Source organism: Callorhinus ursinus, unplaced genomic scaffold (assembly GCF_003265705.2).
Source record: "Callorhinus ursinus isolate GAN/ISIS: 27379988/994484 unplaced genomic scaffold, GSC_fseal_2.0 scaffold6, whole genome shotgun sequence".
In the NCBI taxonomy this organism is placed as follows: Eukaryota; Metazoa; Chordata; class Mammalia; order Carnivora; family Otariidae; genus Callorhinus; species Callorhinus ursinus.
The window spans coordinates 46382447-46403967 of NW_027397068.1; the positions used below are offsets into that span (position 1 = coordinate 46382447).

The window sequence follows — 21521 nt, forward strand, 5'->3', positions numbered from 1 at the left end:
TACCATTCCAGAGAGCCACTTAGCTTCTATCACTTTCCTTGTGTGTTGTCTAATAGCTTGCCGGAGGACTCCTTCACTGACACTTAGATATACAAAACTGGTAGTTTTTGAAGATGACCCTTGAGAATATCGTATAAATGATTAGATCTGAAATTTAATTTTAGCAGGAAGCCATATAAGTCTGCAAGTGCAAAAGTGGATGGCATCTAAGCAATGTTGTCTATTCACTAGATTTGCCCCATTAGATTCTAGTTTTAACATAAAGAAGGCAGAAAATGAAAGACACTGGTAATATCCAACCAAGAAAATTATGTGCAGGTTTCAAGAGGCACAGTGAGAACTGCTTGAGCTAAAGCAAGAAAGTAACAGCTACATTGTTCAGAAGTAAATTAATGCATGCCTAATGGTAATGCATGCTGCCTAATATAAATACTCTTAAAAAAAAGGAAAAAGAAAATAGAAGGAAAAAATACCTAGTTTAGTGAACTTGAATGTAAAAAAAGTAATCAAAAGTAAGAGAGAAACACAAGGTACAGCTTAAGGCATCATTTAGAAGGGAATGCTGGAAAGATTGTAGAACTGAGGTAAGAGGATGTAAAAATAAGAAAATCAAAGACAGAATCAAAGGAAGATTGTACGGCATAGTAGGATAAATGAGAAGACATTTGTCAAATACTCAAAGGACAAGATAATAGTGAATAAGAGGGAACATGACAAAGGGATGGAATGGTAATTTAATAAAATGCAGAATAGAAGAACTAAACTGGATCAGACAGATAGCTCCTATCATGTAGTATTTAGCATTCATCTGTAACATCATCAATAGCCTGTCCTGGGTAAAACTGATTGTCGTGAATTTCACCATGATACCGCTATCTATCACTACTCCCTATAGGTGATAGTGCATTTGTCATAGGCTTCCTTTATGGAGTCTCTCATGGGTGGTTTTGACAAGGGTGACTTTTCACCTTAATTACTGTGTAACAAGACATGACTTTTAAAAATGTGTCTATATGATGTTCTGCTATGGATTTTTAAATATGTTAATTTACTAAAGCCTAAAGGTGATACACTTCAAGTACTACCTAAGCTCAAGCAGTGTCCCTCCTCCCACTCAGAATGCTCAAATTTTCATGGATTTTCCTATTCTTCCTGGATATTAGCATAATATAAATTAGTGCTTGATACAGACAAAATATAAAGCTGTGAGAAAATTTGTGTTTTGCCCCCAATTCCCTGTGTGTATGAGGTCAGATGAGTCACTTAACCTCTCTATACCTTCATTTTCATCAGTGTGAAAACAGGGATTATGCCCTCTGTGTATCTTTAAAAGCAGGAAGAGTAAATGAGACACAAGAGAGTATTACAAGCCCTTCTGAACACACATATCAATCCAGGATATGGTTGAGCCTGATTCTGTAACCCATCTTTTGGAGCACTAATACCATGAATCAATGCCTTTTTGGCAGGAACCTCACATTTCCTCCTCTTCTGGAACATGGCCGAGAGGGGCGGCTCTTCTCATTTCTGCAGGGGAAGGCTACCTTCTTCCTCAGGAAGCACTGTGCTGGCCCTAAACCGTGCTGGCCCTAAAGAGTCCTGCCTCCTCCCAAACCCAGTCCCGCCTGCATTATTTGGCGTGTAAGTGCAGGTTAGTTTTCAATGACCGTGAGGCCAGTGACAAGAATGCAGTGTGGTTGGGATTGAGGGGTCTCCTGCCTGGCTCTCTTCCTAAGCACTCAGCTGCAGCTCTTGAGCACAAGCTTCCCATTAGGCTCTGAAAAATACCCAGAAACTGCCCAGCCGTCTACATTCACTGGCAAGCCTAGCACTTGGCAGAAGGCCAGTTTGCATGGTATTGGGAAGGCATAGAGATTTTTTTGTTTGTTTCCTTCAACAGGTGTTGGAACATCACAGGGATTTATAGTTGGTTTGATGATTATTATACCAGCTAATCACTCAATATCTACTATGCCTGGCACTCTGAGGAATAAAAAAAAATAGACATAAAAAAATAAGACATAGCCTCAGCCCCAAGGACAGAGATTAGATAGAAATGGCAAAACACCTAACAAAGTAACTACCCGACAGAGTCATGAATGGTGGTAATGATAGTTGTTTTTAAAAATCTAAGAAAGGGTCCTGCCTCCATGGCCATCTGGCCTGCTGCCTGGTGGCACCAAGTAGGTTACCCCACAGACCCTCCAGCAACAGGACTGACATTGACCCCAGGGGGACGATGAAAACACTGAAAGAGAAGGTTGAATCTGGAAAGGGGGAAAGATGTCTTTCCTGTAGCAGGTCAAAAATTAATTTATTCCAGCAAAGTCCTCAATGATGATACTGCTCTAAAAGAGTATAAAAGTGATGAAGAAACCTTGTGATGGTTATGGTGGCAAAACCTAAAGCTGTCACAGCACCAGCACCGATCACATCCTGCCAGGGCACCACCATTAGCTCCTCCATGACGTGGGCTGTGGCTTGAAGCCCCACTCCCACACCTGCACCTGCCAGGGCCACAAAAACAAGAAAACCCTGCAGAAAAGCCAGCAGAAATGAATGGTACATCACGAGAGTCTTCTTGGCCAAACCCTTTTGAAGATGCAACAGGTGCACGTGTCACAGGGCAGTCTTGTGAGAATGTGGTAACCGAGATCATGTCAATGGGCTATGAAGGCCAGCAAATGACCACAGCCCTAAGAGCTGGTTCCAACTACCCTGACAGAGCAGTAGGGCATCTTTCTATGGGAACCCCAGAGAGAGAAAGTCGGGCTGTGGTTGATCCCCTCCCCCAGCAGCTGGGACGGGGGCTCCTCAGTCTTCAGTGACTGCAGCTGCAACCCTACAAGTTCTGGAGAAGACCCCTTGAATTCTTACGGATCAGCCTCAGTTTCAACAGATGAGACAAATGACTAACAGAATCCTTCCCTGCTTCTGGCATTGCTGCCAGAGGTCAAGAACATTTTCAACTCCGGCAGCAAATTAGCCAACCCCAGGATCATTTGATTCTGGTGTTAAATGAACCAGTTCAAGAAGCAGGTGGTCAAGGAGGAGGGCATGGAGGCGTGGGGGCGGAGCTGCACAAGCCGGAAGTGCGCCCGCGAGATACACTCAAGGAACACCTCAGGACTGAGAAGCCGTAGAAGGATGAAAGGCACTAGGATTTCCTGAAGGACTTGTGATACGAGCAAAGTTTGCTTGTGAGAAGAATGAGAACTTGGCTGCCAATTTTCTTCTATAGCAAAACTTTGATGAAGATGGAAAGGGACTTCTTTCCTCATATGTCACAGCAGATCATCACACTGCATTCACCGGACTGTCTCAGATGACTTGGGCTCATAGGCAAAATAGATGGTATCAGGTAGAAGATGGTTGGGGGTGGGGGTACAGGGCAGGGATCAATGCCTACATGTCTGCTGCATTTAGCAGATGCCACAGTCCGCATAGTGTGTAAAATATTATACAACCCAAAGTCAGATTTTGCAGGTCTCTGTTTCTTCTATAAAACATGAGGTAACTTTTCCTAGGTTTCACTTTTTCTTTTTCTTTTCTTTCTTTCTTTTTTTTTTTTTAGTGTATTGAATCCAAAAATTTAGTGTAACGCCCTGCTTCACATTTCTTTGACTTAACATTGATTTCAGAATGTTATGTAGGGTGCCTGGGTGGCTCAGTGAGCGTGGGACTCTTGGTCTCAGCTGAGATCATGATCTCATGGGTTGGGAGATCAAGCCCGGCATCCAGCTCTGCGTTCAACAGGGAGTCTGCTTGAGGTCCTCTCTCCCTGCCACTCCACCTGCTCACGGGCATGCTCTCTCTCTCTCTCAAATAAATAAATCTAAAGAAAAAAATTTTTGCTCCCTGGAATCTACAGTCTCTATTTTGGAGCAACGCTGGATAATGGCTTTGTGAAATTGAAAAAAACAGTTGGAGCAACTATAAACAGAAATGCCAAATTATTGACTTATTGTTGCTGCTTCATATAGGTATAAAATTAATGTGTAAGAAAGCCCATTCTCTCAAGTTAAATACCTGGGGAGGGGGAAGGAGGAGAAAAGGGGAACATTCTAAAATGAAAATACTGTTATTTGAAAATTTTTTGATCACTGGGGCGCCTAGGTGGCTCAGTCGGTTAAGCATCTGCCTTCGGCTCAGGTCATGATCCCAGAGTCCTGGGATCGAGCCCCGCATCGGGCTCCCTGCTGGGCAGGGAGCCTGCTTCTCCCTCTCCCACTTCCCTTGCTTGTGTGCTCTCTCTCATTCTGTCAAATAAATAAAATCTTCAAAAAATTAAAAAAAATTTTTTTTGATCATTGATCATGTTAGACATCCTTCTAACATGATTGGAGGAACTGCAAGAATAGGTAGAGTTATCTTCCTGTTTATGTTTTTTGGTTTGTTTGTTTGGTTTGCTTTGGGGAAAAAATTGGTAGGTGTCTAATTACTGTTTACTTCATTATTGTGTTGCAGTAAAAGTTTTAAAATCACCATTGCATGTTTATTTTGGAAGTACCCCTTTGTGAGAGTGAGAATTTGGGGGCCAACGGAGAAATGCAGCATTCACTCTGCTTCCCCTTCCCTCAGCAGAAATGTGTTTATCAACAAGTCACCAGTTCAAACTGCTGCCTTTCTTTAAAGCCAGAAAATGCTAATTCAGTTCAGAATTAATGCAAAGGTTTCAGAACTGGGTTTCTGATGTTTGTAAATATTTTTCCATATTAGATAAGAATGTATGACCATTGATGTCATTAGGATGATATTACATTCAAAAAGAGAAGGAGGAAAGAAGTATAATACAGAATCTTTCATTGCATTGAAAAGACTGGTGAAGTCTTTTAGAAGAATTGGAAGATGCAACTGCAAAAGTACTTTGGAAAATATACAATCAAGATATCTCATGGCGTATTAAAAGAAAAATTTTAATAGGACAGAAAGAAGAAAAGAAAAGAGAAAAAAAAATCTAAGAAAGGAAAGCATAAGCCAAAATGGTCAGGGGTGGCTTCACAAAGAAGGTTGAGTTGGAACTGACTCTTGAAGGCTGGATTTATTTTGGATAATTGGAGAGGAGTTAAGGAACAATAGTATAAACAAAAGCCCTTTCTGGGAGTGTTCATAGAAAGGTAGGCAATGAGAATGGTAATAAGGTCAGCAAGATTCACTAGGTAATTGCTTAATCATTTATTGAACATTCATTCAATATTTGCTCTCAATGAGGCATCACACTAGGAGCTGGATATAAAGTGATGAACAAAACAGACCAAGTCCCTGCTCTCTTACAGCTTACCTTTTAGTCAGGGAGGTAACCAACAAATAGAGGAGCCATAAGTAATTCTAAAATGCATGGTGTTATGAAAAAAAAATGTTCTGTGGAAAGTTTGGAAACCTGGCTAGGTGCCCTAGAAATGGCCACACCTAGAAGGGACACTGAAACTGAAAGATGAAAGATGACAAATGACAAGGATCCATCCATTGAAAGGACAAAGGGAAAGTTTATTCCAGGCAAAGACAGCAGGATCTGAGAAGAGCCTAAGAAGGAGAGAGTTTGGCATATTTCACATACTAAACAGAAGCCGGGGAGGTTGATTGCACAGGGTCTTCATGATAACTCTTTTAACTTGTTTCTTATCATGGGTCATGTAGAATTCTTGACATCTTACTATTGGAGCGCTCCTATAATCAGTACCAAGTTTGTTAATGATGACTCTTACATGTTGCTGTATAAATTAATTAAGAAAGAAGAATTAAAGGCAGTGGATGGAATCGTGATCATCCAGAATTTAAAAGAGACAGTGTATCAATATATATTTATTTTTAAAAATTAAATGCTTTAGGCTATGAGCCAGAATTGGTAGCCTTTGTTGTGTGAATATGTAAGTTATGATCTTTTAGTAATATAGATAAGATACTGATAAAGCAAAGAATAAATTTTAAGTTTAAATCATAATGTACACTTCCTGTGTGGTAATACAGTGCTGGTAATACATTAATAATTAAGATATTGAAAATGACCATAATGTGGATCAAGTCCCTTAGTAAAGTCTGTGATACGTGAAAATAGGAGTGATATTGTAGAGTACAATCAAGTCCAGGCTAGACAAACGTCTACGACAGCTTAGAAAGCCAACATCTTAAGCAGCTGACTTCAGTAATTTTAACATTTAAAATGTTATAGGTATGTGTATATGCATGTGGTGTGTATATGTAAAAATATTGATTAGCACCTTCTAAATAATTTTATATATTTACTGCAGACTGTTAAGAGGGATTTTTAAAACTTCCAGTGGATCTTATCCTTTCATCCTTTTATTTGTGATGGTAACACTCACAGGTTGAGAAATTAGTTGATGATAGTTGGACTTTATATTCTACCTTTTATGTAAAACCTTGAAAGGGGTCGTGAATTAAACCTCTTACTGTCCCCTGGGAAATCACAAAATGCAGTACAATTTCTATAGCATCTCTTACTGTATTCTGTGTTGGCCAGACATTTTGTTCTATTTTAATTTCTATCTAAAATTCTCTTATGTGTAAAAAAAATTTTAGAATCTCTGGGCATGTCTAGAATGCAAACACTCTGGTACAGGATTATAGATATTAATACTCTGCCAATTTGGACCTTTTTCAAATTATTTTAAGGCAGTTTGTGATTCTTTGATTCATTATCTGTAGTTAGATTATCCCTATCTTTTTAGTAAAAAAAAAAAAAGTCCTATTTATTAGCGTATGTTCATGCATAGAAAAATGACCTATACCCCTATTTCAAGGTTCTCTAAACTTTATAGTATCTTTTAAGAAACTTTGAATATTACATATGACATTTTTATTTGACTAAATATAACCTATCTTAACTGTGAACACATTGAATGGATTCCTTTGTGTCAAGTGGCATCTTCAATGTGAATGAAAGTGCAAATGTGTGGCGATATTCTTTGGGGGCATGAAGCTATTTGTGGAGTTGTTTTATTGTGTTGACAATGATGTATGGTACTGTGATTAACAGCTGTCTTTTCTGGTGATGACATATGGGAAAAGTTATCATTTATTCTTCTTCAACGGTTTCCTGGCATCTTTAGAGTGTTATAAAACAAGCATTTACTACTGAGTAGCTAAGCATTTCTCCCTCTTTGTTTCTTTAATTAACGTATTGATCTAGACTGCATTTATAGGATCAAGCTTATTGAGACAGACTGCCTGTGCCTCCTCAAGAGATCATTGCTACGCTCCACACTTTTTCGGTAAATAAAATATGGACAAAACTGCAACATGTGGAGGCTGAAGAATCCATTAAATACTTTTGGCAACTGTACCTCAAAGATACTTCAAAAATAATTGTGTTTTATCGCTTCTTCTATGTCATTGCATAAAGCAAGGGTTTTAAAAAGCCGAAATACAACTCTCTGATTTCCATTTAATGGAAGAAGTAATAAAGTTTAATTGTATACTGGAGCATGGGGTGTCATTTCCAGTATATCTGATCAATAATTCATCGATTCCCTTTGGCTCAGAGTTATATTTGAAAGAAAATGTAGCCAGTGGGAGCTTATCTCACTGTAGCTTCATCATCTCAATTAATTATGCTTTTCCTGAATTTGGATCATTAGGCTACCAAAGTGACAGCAGATGGCGAGCAAACTGGACAGGATGCTGAGAGGACCAACAGGAGAGCAGATTCCTTAGGAGGATTCATTAAGGAGCTTTCCCAGGATGCAGAAGGTATTAGAATCATTTAATTTAATCATTATGTCTCCCACCAGAAAAATAGAAAAAGGGATTACACAGGACTGGAATTTCTCCAGTAAGAAATGCCCTTTCTCAATCTGAGGGTTGGCTTTTGAAAAGTACTTTGGTTGGGATAGTCAAGGGCATTATCTGCCAAGCATCTCCAATCTACAGTGTTAAATAAGGGATAATAGTCAGTGAATTAGTCATTATGAGTGCAGCGTCATGGTAAACTGAATGCAGTCCCTTAGGAATGCCTTAATTTTTGAGGAATGACTATTATGAGTAAATAACCAATAAACTTATGCTTTTGCTATTGTTTGTATTCAAAACTATTGAAAAGATTAATTTTTTAAAAAGCTAATTTTATCATTCCACTCTACATTAAAGCAGCACTCTAATTTCGCAAAATGGCTTTTAAAATACTTGGTGCTGTTTTTAATGAACATCTGTTGCTTGGAGTCTGGACTTGCTACCTTACCAGAAGCTTCACTGTATTTAGTCCATCATTCTCTAGGAATTAGTGCTTGGCATCTGCCAATCTGATTTAGGATCAAAGTGGAAGCTATTTGGGAGCTAAACCCCAGATTAAGAACTTAAAGAAAACATAAAAAACCCAAAAATCTAGATCTTAAGTGTCTGTCTGTTATAATACAGTAAACATACATGCAGGCTTAGAAAGTAGGAAAAATGTTTGGGGTTTTTTTCTCTTAAAAAATAAAATATTTTTATTGCTTTACAGTGTTACGTGTTTTAGATATTTTGCTTGGAAATACAGCCAAATAAATCAGAACATGAGATAACCTTCAAGGCAGATCCTAACAGGTAATTCTTAGGAATCACTGGCCAAAAAGAGACAGAAAACTCCCAAAGATTCCCCGCTGCAAGAAGCAACAGCATTTTAATCTGAGGCAAAACATGTCAGGACCTGAAACAGAAGTTACACCTACCAGAAAATTCTTAACTAACTCATTATGGTTTAACTTCTGCTAGATGGAGTTTTTTGTGCTTTTCCCGGTTTTATTTTCCATTAATGCGACTTGAAGTGTTCTCCACCCAGCACTCCCTCCACCCCACAAAAAAAAAAAAAAAAAAAAAAAAAAAAAATCCCATTGCAGGTAAAACAATTTCTGCCTGGATCCATGAAGGCACTGGTCAATAACCCAGTAATTTTCCTTTTCCTTCTACCTCAATCTCAAACACTCAATACTTAGAGCCGATCCTGGAAACTTATTTTGAAATCATTCCAATCAGATATTCGTGCATAAGAATAAATGCTGGTCCATGTTTTCAACAGACTCCAACATCAGCACTGCTCATGTGCTCGCTCTCTGCAGTGTACCCACCACCCAGTCTGTGCACCACACAAAGGCACCAGCAGGGGGCAGGTGGAGACGAGATTTTTGTCCAGGTTTTGCTCATCCCCCACAGTCCGTCATCCATCAGAGAAAAGGGTTATGTATCATCAAAGGTGTCTCCCATTCTCTAAATTGTGCATCCATCAGGCAGTCTGGTTGTGTCTGTCCAGACAGGACACCTTTTTCCTAATTTACATGAAGGTCCATGTGGGATAGCTGTGATCCTGTACCCGGGAGAAATGTGGACACTGCTCCCTTCTTCCGGCAGCTACTAATGTAAATGATAACACACATGATATGCACAGCCCTTTAGAAGAGAACTTTGGCAAAACTAATCCAACTGTTAAAATTTCCTGAATGTTTAAATTTGAATATGCCAGAAGTAAACAAAATCTTGACTAGGATGTTTCTATGTACTACAAGTCTTGGCAGTTCAGGAGATTTTTTTTTTTTTTTTTTTTAAAGAAAAGGAAACTCACCAAAAGCCTTAAGTAGGTTATACGACATATCCACACCCATTTTTTTCTCTTAGAACTACACTAATTGGGGATAGTATCAGTACTTTGAGGTTTTATTAGTGACAATAAATTGCTGCGGGGAAAAATGAATTTGTTAGCCTGGCATTTGTCTAGTTCAGTTTTATTTTTAGTTGGGATACCTTACTCCCCCTATCTTCCATTATAAGTCATGGTCTCTTCCTAGATAATCACGGTCTATTAATCTAAGGCATTCTTATCTCCCATTAATTTTTTAAAATCTTTGCTATGACTCCTGATTAGATCACAAATACTCTATATTTCATTCCATGAACTATTAGAATTAATGAGCAAATATATATATGTATACATGTATGTATACATATATATAAACAACTCATTAATTACCATATGTACTGACATATATGAGGACTTAATAAATGCTAGACACCTTCTTTCCTGTTTCTCAGGTCACAGTAGTATTTGTCATTCATGATGAATTTACCCATCAGAGCATATTTTTTTTTTTTGGTTCAGTGTGAAAAACAACTTTGTTTTTCCTGAGGGATTAATGTATTTGTATGTTACAGATCCTGTATACTTGTTAAGTATCCCTTTTTTATCCCCTGCTTTGCCTTGGCTACTGAGATACTGTCTATTAAGATGTCTTCTGATTTACATTATTTTTTATCTTTACTCCATCTCCTTTTCTGTTAATTTTATCTTGTTTTAAAGATATTTCAAAACTACTTAAAATTTCCTTTGAAATAAGTAGAAATAAATAAGTAAATTTCAGAGCTATCTTAATGTCATAATTATTTTCAATTCTGTTGAAAATGTACTGAACTGAAAGTGCTGATAGTGTATACCTTTGAATCTAAGAGACTAAATAACACATTCGTCTTTAATTTAAAAATATTCAGAGAATTTCCAAATTCCATATATAGAAGGAATGGAGCAATTACATCTCTTCTATTAAAATGATGCTTTCTTTTTTAATGCAGTATCTCTACAATATCTCTACTGTCATTTTTGTGTGCCTTAATAATTTCTTCCAGTTGCTTACATATTACTTTCATTTAAAAGAAATGATGTATACGTTCCAAAAGTTACAGCCATCTTTTCCTTTCCTCTCTTTTGTGTCATGCTTTTTCCAGCAAGTTCTTCTCTGCAGAAGTTTAGTTTTGAGAATAGACCACAAGTGAGGCTATATCTCTCACATTGCCCCCTTACAACCACCTGGGCCCAGGACCTAAATTCAATGAAATTTCAAAAGCTCATTTATATATTCACTTAATAAAAGAAAAACATACACCTTTGGCAAGTTGAAAAGTGGGATTTATGAATGCAAATGAGGTCAGTGGTTAGTTACATAATACAATTAGTTAAAGTCAACATACAGGCAGATATGCAGTCAGACCAAAGGAGAGGTACCACAGGGAAGGCCAAATCTACAGCCTTTCCTGAAATCTAATAAGTATAAACCTTACATTTTAAGCATTGGCATTCTGCCATAGTTCTCACAAAGTCCGCTGGATCAAGGAGCTTTCCAATTAATCAGTCCATGGTCACTGTGGTTCCTTAACAAACACAATGCAGCCTAGGTGATAACTTAGCAACAGTAGTGGTGGGATCTTGAGAAGGTTCTTTGGTATATGTCAAAGTATGACTATGAGTAGTTGACCAAGAAAGAGCCACCCTCACCAACTTCTAGGAATATGGCACCTGAGCAATAATTTCTACCACAGGACTAGGAATTGGCCATGTTTGTTCTTTAAAACAGCTGATTCAAATCGTCCTGCAGATTATGGCTGTGGGAATAAGGGGTTGACAGCCGCAACTTTCTAACTGACTACCTTGATCATGAAAAGAGAATTTGAAAGATGCATTTTGGAAAGGGTAAAATTCAAGATTGAAACCCAATTCCTTCTGCTAAACCATGATTTTCAAACTCGGGCATACAGCAGAAGCCCCTAGGGGGCTTGTTAAACCACAGATTGCTGGTCCCCTACCCCCAGAATTTTTAGATCAATAGGTCTGGGGTAGGCCCTGAGAATCATTTCAGAACCAAGGTACTAACCCACCATGTCACACCCTTCATGGCAGCTGTTTGGCCTGTGTGCACCTGTTACAGGAACTTGGAGTAACTGTTACTCTTGGGACAGCTCCAACCAGTGTTAATCAGAAAAGTTTCTCCAAGAATAGAAGTGAATTTTCAGGATTCTTTGCCTAAAGACATCTTAGGATATAGCACTGAATAGTAGAAAATGTCTCTTAGCCAACCCCAAGCTTCATTCTAGGGATGTTCACAGATGATATTACAGAAATAAGGGTTTGGCACACAAGAGTTTGAGAAAACATCTCCCTCCAACTTGTTGAGTTAATGCGCCATAAAACACACTTCAGGAGAAGTTGGCCTAAAACTAATGGTAGAACTACATAAATGTTTCAACTCACCAGTTTTTCAAACTTTTATTTGACATAGAATTCTTTTTTCAAATGAAATCTTGCCCAGAACACTAACCTATCAAATAGATACTTGACAGAATAGACATTGTTTGTAGAATACCTGAAGCACCCAGAGAATCCTAAAATTCCAAAGAGCACAGTTTGAAACTTTATTCAATGCATAATAAACACAGACTGTTACAATGGATGTTATTGCTAGAAGGTAGCTTTGAGCCCTAATCTATAACCCTCATCCCAAAACCAGTGCTTCCTCCCTCATTCCTTTAAACAAATGAACATAGAACTGTGTGGAAGAACAAGGGCAGGTTTGTTTTCAGAGATCTCATCACTGAGAGTTTTTCTATACCGGGTATTTTCAAATTTGACTGAATAGGACTGTGTCTTATCAGCAGCGCAGACCTTATATTTTCATCTTCCGAGGGCTATGCTTCGTGTCTCATTGTTTACCTCTGACCTGAAGAAGGTTTGGGCCATTTCTTTATTTACATTTTTTTCCCTTGTGAGATAGAAACACCATGCTTTAATTACTGTGCCCCCCAAAAGAAATATGATTGGAGAAATATGTCACCTTTCCCTGTTTGTTATGGATCATTATTAACTACCTCTCTGTTCCCAGCAGGAACACCCGTGGCAAACTACATTTCATTTGGAGATCATGGGGAAGAGCAGATGCTTGGTGCCATTATTGCATGTGGCACTTTTGTTTACTAATTTACAAAATTTGTCTTACCCCCTGCAGCTGTAAATGAAAAAGCTGTAAGACTAAATGAAACTCTAGGAACTCAAGACAAGGCCTTTGAGAGAAATTTGCAAGGGCTTCAGAAAGAGATTGATCAGATGATGGCAGAACTGAGGAGGAAAAATCTAGATAAACAAAAGGAAGTTGCTGAAGATGAGTTAGTGTGAGTAGATGCTTTATTATTTTTTCATTTGATACACTGAGCTTTCCAAATGATTGCTTACAGTTTTCTAAAATTTTTGTCACACTTAGAAGTAGAAGATGCTCTGTTATTTATTTTTCATTTAGTTATGATTTCTCTTGCTCTAAAATGGATTAAAAGCATGTCTTTGCCTATATTTAAATAATTAAATAAATGATCTTTTCTGGAGCTGTCCCTTCCATAATTAGGCTAATGGACTTGCTTTATTAATTGCCTGTATTAGGGACTTCTAAACCATCAACAGTTTTTTGTTGTTGTTTTTAATGAAAATATTTCTGAATAAATAAAGTTACGAATTTAGCAGTCCATTCTGTGCATTTGGTCATTTTAGGAAATGCTGAAAAGAGGAGTCATCAAATAATAAATACCTAAGACTTTGCAATTAGGGCTGAAAATTTGAGGTTGGGAATAGCAATCGTGATTTTACTAATGCAAATGAACTCTGTGACCATAGATTCAATAAAAAAAATACATGTTTACATTTATAGTCAGCTAACTTCAAAGTGATGGTGTTATTAATACTTAAATAATATATATATACACATATATATATATACTGCTCATTTAGTATGTATACTAAAACCAAACATATCAATGTTCATACCTTAAATTTCAAAGTAACAGAGAAAATGTATCACTATGGTGAATTAGGGTTTTTTTTTTTGGTATGTGAAGTGAATCATAAAATGTATTTCATCAGTCAGATTATGAGAATAACCTGACTCTTTCCAATTGAGGATGCTATATTACTAATACACTTGAAATGTGTGTATTTTTTGTACTTTAATATATTAATTATAAATGGCCTTGCCACTTTTCTGTTTTCATCTTCATTTAGTACATAGTCAATCTGCTTTAAATTCTGTCTTATTTTTCCATTCTTTGAATGCTAGCATCTCTTTGTAACACAGTTTAATACCAATAAACCGTGAGGCAGCGACAAGGGCTTATTGTCTGTTATTGGGCGGGTGCTTGCAGAGCTGCAGAAGGCCTTCTGAAGAAGGTGAAGAAGTTATTTGGAGAATCCCGAGGGAAAAACGAGGAAATGGAGAAGGGTCTCCGGGCAATATTGGCAGACTACAAAGACAAAGTTGATGATGCTTGGGACCTGTTGAGAGAAGCCATGGAGAAAATCAGAGAGGCTAATCGCTTTTCTTCAGCAAACCAGAAAAACATGACTGCTTTGGAGGTGAGTCTTAGGGATTCTCATCTGAATCTGTAGGGATAGGGGAGAGGGTTGGGAGTTGAACATGGCTGGATAAGTCAAATTGCTGCGCATTTACCCAAATCAAGAACAACTCTGAAAGGAGACTTCTAAAAAGCAGAACAGGAAATGATCCTTAAAAAAAAAACAAAAAAAAAACAAAACAGTGACCATTGCTATAGAATCTAATAAAATTTAGATAACAAGATATTGAAGATTCAGAGGACAGTGTGATACAAACGGGACCTGGATCTTAATGGCAACTGTTTCACTTTCTAGAAATACATCTTGGGCAAGGCAACTCAAGTCTCTAAGCCTCAGTCTTCAAACTACGCAATGAGTGCATTATACTAGAGCACATCCAGGGTATCTCTGAGTACTGACCTCATATGATTTTGTAACCCATACACCATTGTTTAGACATCTAGCTGCCATAGGTCACAAAAGTACCAAGTATTTCCTAATGGAATCTGGCACATTGAGAGTCCAATGCTTGGGAAGATGTTGGTTTTCTTTTTCTTTGCAATGTGTTCTACGCAAATGAAATTTTAAAAGGGACTAACATGAACAGATCACATCTGAGTAATTTTTTCCTCACAGACAAGAGATAATTCTCTCCTCAAGAAATGATGGGCAGCTTCTGCCTTTTTTAGACAGCTGATGAGGCTAGAACTAAAATAGATTCTTCTCTTTCTCCCTCCCCCCAACCCTTCCTTTCTCTTCCTTCCTTCCTCTCTTCCTTCCTTTCTTTCCTTAATACTTGACATGGCAAATTGAGCACTTTTCTCAAGAGTAAATTCAGCACATATGATGCTGAGCAGGAAGCCCGATGTAGGACTCGATCCCAGGACCCTGAGCCAAAGGCAGATGCTCAACCGGCTGAACCACCCAGTGCCCCGATGAGTTAATTTTTTAAGTGTTTTTTTCTAGTCCCTCTCCTGGGATATATCCTTGTCATTCTGAAGGAAGATTGAGGGGGTTCATTTTTTTTTCTTAACTGCAGTATCTAATCTTAACCAATTTGGAGTCTACTGCTACTGACATGCTGGAAATATTAAAGAAAACGTACCATCTTGAGAGGCAGGATGCTGGGATACCTTCTTCTCCCCAGTGCCAGCATGATTCATCCTGCTCAGTGACACACCAGTGGTGGGACTTACCCAGATGCGCACCTCTCCATTTTATAGCAACAGTTTAAGAAATTAAATTTACCTGTGTGGAAAGCATAATAAGCATTTGGGAAGTATTTCAAGAAGAGTTATAGTGGCACAGTAAATGGTCCTTGCAGCCTCTCCTTCCTTTTAGTGATATTTAAAACCAGGAGCCATCATTCTTGGGTGCCCCTAGAGATGCCTAGAGCTTATGTAGTCAGTATGCGATTCTAAGTGGTCCGTTCTGTATTTTCATTTTATGTGTCATGCTTAACCAAAGACCTGTTAAAAGCTTACTGGAGTAAATAGATAAACTGACTAAATTAACACCAGTAAGGCACAGCTTACTTAAGATTGCCAGGGCTGATTAGGTTGCTTACCAAGGTTCCTGCTAGACCAGCTAACTGAGAATCCCCTGAACAGTTTGTTCAAAGACGGGTTCCCTGAGCTTCTTCCCAGAGTGTCAGTTGGTTAGTCTGGGCTGTAGCCTAGTTTTCATATTCTAAAACTCTCCCTAGGTTAATCCAATGTGCATACTGGTTTGAGAACAACTGATACAGCTTATTATTCAATCACATGGATACAACGTATTTTAAATAGATAACTGCATTGTGCCTGTGTTCACAAAGAAGGGGCTATAATTAAGACCCAGCTCAAATGTTATTTGTTGATTTTAAGGAGATAAGCTTTTTTTTTTTTTTTGTTAAAAACTCTTATTAAGCCCCTACTAAGTTCAAGAAATGTGCCAAACACAAAAATTGATTATATCCAAGACTGGTCCTTATGGTGTGGTCCTTCAAAGAGCAACATGAATATCAACTAGAAACTTAAAAATGCAAATTCTTGAGCCCCATCCCAAACCTATCAACTCAGAAACGGGGAGTGGAGCTCAGCAACATGTGTTTTAAAAATCCCTCCAGTGATTCGGATGTAGCCTTAAGTTTGAGAACCAGGGATATAAAGAATAAGACACCATCTCTGATGACTTCAGGTGACTTGTATTTAGTGAGAGGTGCACATAAGTAAGTCACTCTGTATGCACTGCAGTGATTATTATGGAGCTAAGCAAAGGAAGGGCATCGAAATCACCCATGGGTTAAGGAGGGCTTCACAGAGGACATGATAAATGTCCTGAGTCTTGAACGAAAGGCGCTAGTTGGTCAAAGTAGAAAAGGAAGAATATCCCAGAAATAGGGAAAACTATATGCAAAGACATGGAGGGGAAAAAAGAAAACATAAGAAATCTGGGGGAAAATTCAGTGGTTTGATAGGACTAGAATGAAGACTGCATGGGAACGAATAGCAGATAGAGAGCCGGAGAAGACAGACAAGCTCCAGAATTTGAGTAATGAAAGACCAAGTGCATTCTGAGATCAAGTGAAGGAATTTGGGTCTTATCCTGGAAACTATCATTAACAATTGAGATATTGAAGTCATGGATTAAAGTTATATTTTGGAAAATTTGTGAGTGGTTTATATGAACTGGAGAATTAGTTTTGTGTTAGGAAATAGTGTGGTATAAGGTTAGGAAAGTAGGCAGTGGTAATATTAAATGTCTGTCAGATACCCATCACAGCAAGGGGCTGTTGGTAACCAGGGTGTTTGAGACTGACTAGGAATGATTCCTGGCCTTATAGACCTTACAATTCAGGTAGTTTAACCTTTCACAGTACATAATACTGTGATTAATATGGGCTAGGAGCATCCCCAAAAGAGTCACAAAAATGATGGCATCATAGCAAAGGCTGAGAGAAATGATGGAGTCACATGAGCCCATACGCAGAGTTCTGGAAGGGCAAGGTGATCTTACAAAATGCCAAAGAGAGCCGTAAAATTCATTGCCCAGCTCCGGAAGTGTGTAGCAGAAGATGGCTTTGGAAATAGCATTTGGAGTTAGATCATAGAAGACTTTGAATGCAGCCTTCTGGAGGGGCACGGGCTTCGTGTGCACTTCCAGAGATGCAGAGAAGGCAGAGGGGACTGTGTGCCAGGTGGACCCCCAGAATGTGAGCCATTCAGTTATGCGAGGAAACATATACTGAAGAGTCAGTCCCCAAATTGACCATTAGAAGGATGCAAACCCACCCAACCCAAAAAGGTTTTAAACTTAGAGAGCTTTGGAATGAATTAAGATCTGATTAGAAGTTAAAAGTAGAAATATAATCAACTTTGGTCTTCAAACGGAATCACATAATAGTTATGCTTATGGCATACTTTGGGCGAATTCCCTTTATCCATGGGTCCCCTTTTAGTTCCTTGAACACTTGAAGCTTCCTACCTTAGGTATTTTTTATCCTACATCATTCTCTATCCTCTCTTTATTTACTTTTGTGGCACTCAGAATTACTTTAAAAATATTATCATATTAATCTACTCCCTCTATTCATTTACTCCCTCCAGGCAGGCCACGAGGAACATGTCTTTTCTGCCCACTGTACCCTCAGGGCCAAGAACAGTGTCTGGTGCAAAGATAGAACCGAATTTTTTTTCCGGTGAATAAAGTACCATAAAGCAAAACCAAACAAATGTTATATCAATACTTTCATTAATATTTGGGAGCTCCAAATAGTCATCTTTCCTTGTGTCAAAGCTAGATTCCATTAGTATCTAATTTGAAAGTTAGCCACCTCTAAAATCTCCCTAATTTCTGGCTTATCATTTCTGCTTTAGTATCATAAAGAATACATTTTGACCTTTGCGTAACAATTGGTTCCCTAAAGTGACTCAAATGGAGCTTTTAGGAAGATTCTCATTCACTACTTAATTGAAATCGGAATGGATATAGCTCTTCACCTAATATCCATGTGGAAATATTCTCTCCCTCTGATTGGTACAGCATTTTAAATTAGCTTGATTCATGAATATAAACAAGCCAAATTGAGAAGATTATCAAATGTCTGAGTATGGCATGACTTTAAATCAGTTCACTAGGGACTAACTGGTAGTTATGGAAAAGAATGTCAAAGCCTTGGAAGATAAGATGTGACTTGTAATCACAACACCAGGACTCCCCTACCTGTGTTGTCCATGAGTAAGACTGACATAACAAAACTTGCCCTGAATTAGCCAATGATGGGACTAGTTGAATGATCCAAGTGTCACCAGTGCAAGTCCCAGGAATGGACTCTAATTTCATTTATTCATTCAAAAAAATTTATGGAGGAAACTTTTCTAGGTCCTGAAGGTACAGTGACACATATAGACTGTCTTTATGGCATTTATATTAAAGTGAGGGAGATGGTCACTAAACCAATAAGTAAGTACATAATATGGACATAAAGTCTGGAGCATGGACTAATATACATACTAAGTGATATGTTCAGTGATATTAAGTAACAGTGCTTTTAGTAATCAAGAAGCAATCAAGACAGTTCAGTCTATAGAAAAAATAAAATAACATTATCTATGTTTCTATAGTTTGTGGCCACCCTATAGAATAGAATTCAGATAAATGAGTGCCAAGACAAAGAATAAAATAATTGTAATAGTTAGCAATTACATTGTGTTTACTGTGTGCTAGGCAGTGTTCTAAGCCAGTTCTTCTCCAATTTTACTGCATATATCACCTGGGATTCTTGCTAAAATGTAGATTCTGAGTTGAAAAGGTAGTGAAATCTACCAGCTCAAAATCTACATTTCTAACAGTTGCTAACAGCACTGTTTAATGAAAATCAGTGACACCAATTCATCATAAGATGCATGTAGAGTATAGGGACCGTACACAAATGCACAGCCTGTTGAACCATACATAACTGAAGAAGCATAACATACCGAAGACACCATGCAATATCACTGAACATACTACTGAGTATGTATATTAGCCCACAAAAAAGACAAGTGATTTCCATAATAGGAGAGACAGTGCTTTCATTGCTCAAGACCCAGGCTTTATCATTAGGTAGACCAGGGTCAAACCTCTACTGTAGGGCGCCTGGGTGGCTCAGTTGGTTAAGCAACTGCCTTCGGCTCAGGTCATGATCCTGGAGTCCTGGGATCGAGTCCCACATCGGGCTCCCTGCTCAGCGGGGAGTCTGCTTCTCCCTCTGACCCTCTTCCCTCTCGTGTTCTCTATCTCTCATTCTCTCTCTCTCAAATAAATAAATAAAATCTTAAAAAAAAAAACCTCTACTGCATAGTTAGTGTGACCTTGAGCAAATCATTTGTTCATTTTCCTATTCTTTGAAAAGGTGATAAACACAGGACCTGTCGAGTTAGTGTAAAATTTAATGAGAAAAGCCTATAAGCTACCTGACACATCTTGAGCTATAAATGAATATAAAACTAACACTGTTATCTGTATAAAAACATAAGTGGCAGAGGTTTAAAATAGATGCCATTAAATCCACAAGTGATTGGGAGAATGAGTGAGATATATCAAGGAAAAAAAAAAAAAGAGGCAAAGTTACACTCCAAATAGAAAAATAACAATATTTCTTTCTCGTCGATTTTACCCTTCTAGGCTAGGAATGAGTTCTATGTAGTTTTGAGACAAGCTCTCAGCATCAAGGAAAAATTAGAGCTTGCTTTTTATGGAACAATCCATTAAGTTTATTCTTCCATGTGTTCGTTTCTCTTTTTTTGAAAAGCACTTCCCCTAAGTTCCCTTAAAAATCACACTTCTTCCAATTTTTACAGAACTCCCCTAGACTAAATCTGCTTATGTTTATGCTCACAAAATACTCATTTGGACTTCGATTCTGGAATGTAATGTCTACTTCCAATGTAATTCAGGGTGCTACCACATGCTCAAGAATATATATTCAGCACTTACACTTGAGTTTAAGATGGGTGTCCATCTTGCTTCAAAAATAGTTCTTAATTCCTCAACTAACATCACATAACTTTTCTTCTCGTGGATGACTTCCTCACACTGGGAGGAAGAAAGTACCTAGATAGACATTTAAACAAAATAACTCCTGAAGGACCGGCCAGGTAGTTGATATCATTCTCATCCAGCCTCATTGTCAACACTATGTGCCTTGTTTGCAAAGCCTGTGTTCAGTCAGCTCAAGGAAGTCAGGAAGGAATATTGGGTTGGATAGGGCTTTGATGTTCTGTTCATACTGTACTACAGAAAAAGAAGGAGGCTATTGAACGTGACAAACAACAAACTGAGAACACTTTAAAAGAAGGCAGTGACATACTTGATGAAGCCAACCGTCTTGCAGGCGAAATCAACTCAGTCATAGATGTGAGTATTTCATAAAAGCCAAAATAAAAAAATAACAGTGGCATAGGTTTTCATAAGTGGGAAATAGTGATAAATCTCAGTAACATTAAGCAAATACTAATTTTTTTTCTTGTGGATGTCAAATCGTTTCTGCTTGATTCCATTGTGACCGTGCCTAGCTCTTGGCAACAGTTAAAACTTCACATTGTTCTCCCAACAGACACGAGTGCCTGTGTGAGAATACTCACAACATTCCTATAAACCTGTATTTTTCTCCATAGTGATGAAGGGCATTTCTTGTTCCCAGGATAGCTCTTAAAATCCGTTTCAATATTTATATAAAATTGGTTAAAAGAGAAATGTAAACCTATAAGCGGACTTTCAATATAGTGCATAATGCAGTAGATGCCATACTATATGGCAATAGAAACACATATGGTCTAAAAATTCCTAATGACTATCATTTATGCATTTATACCTATGAAGAAGCAATTTCTTAGAAAAAGATAGTTAGGTTCTTCTTGGTGTAAATTGGCTCCATATAGTTCCTAACCTCTCTCATTAAATAACAGCTTTTATTCTGTATTCTCTTTTTGCTATATTAGTAAAATTGAAGTTTCGTTAAAAAAAAGTGTGTAATTATAACTCCTAGAGAAATTAGTAACTGAGAGGAAGCTTGGATTCACTTACTTAAAATGCCCTCTCTTCTTATATATCAGTATGTTGAAGACATTCAAACTAAATTGCCACCCATGTCTGAAGAGCTTAAAGATAAAATCGATGACCTTGCCCAGGAAATAAAGGACAGGAACCTTGCGGAGAAGGTGTCCCAGGCTGAGAGCCATGCAGCTCAGCTGAATGACTCATCTGCTGTCCTTGATGGGTATGTCATTTATTGTCGGAAATGTCTATGTATCTTGACACTTGTCCAAAAGTTGTGACTAGCAGAAATGGTAGAGAATCTCTTTCAAATCTTGATTTCTCTAATTAGGAACATATGAGCTACAGGGCCTTTCTGTGGAAGAGCCTAATTAGG

The 21521-nt window shown here is 38.0% G+C and overlaps 1 protein-coding gene and 1 pseudogene across 1 annotated transcript in view; both read left to right on the plus strand.

Moving 5' to 3' along the window:
• LAMA2 (laminin subunit alpha 2) overlaps window positions 1-21521 on the plus strand; it is a 620419-nt gene that overhangs the window by 484666 nt on the left and 114232 nt on the right. Inside the window, exons 37-41 of the mRNA XM_073893912.1 lie at window positions 7599-7710; window positions 12759-12921; window positions 13939-14149; window positions 20390-20506; window positions 21205-21368. Of these exons, the coding sequence (XP_073750013.1) occupies window positions 7599-7710; window positions 12759-12921; window positions 13939-14149; window positions 20390-20506; window positions 21205-21368 (767 nt within the window). The remainder of the gene's footprint in view (window positions 1-7598; window positions 7711-12758; window positions 12922-13938; window positions 14150-20389; window positions 20507-21204; window positions 21369-21521) is intronic.
• Window positions 2556-3454, plus strand: LOC141372945 (UV excision repair protein RAD23 homolog B pseudogene; annotated as a pseudogene).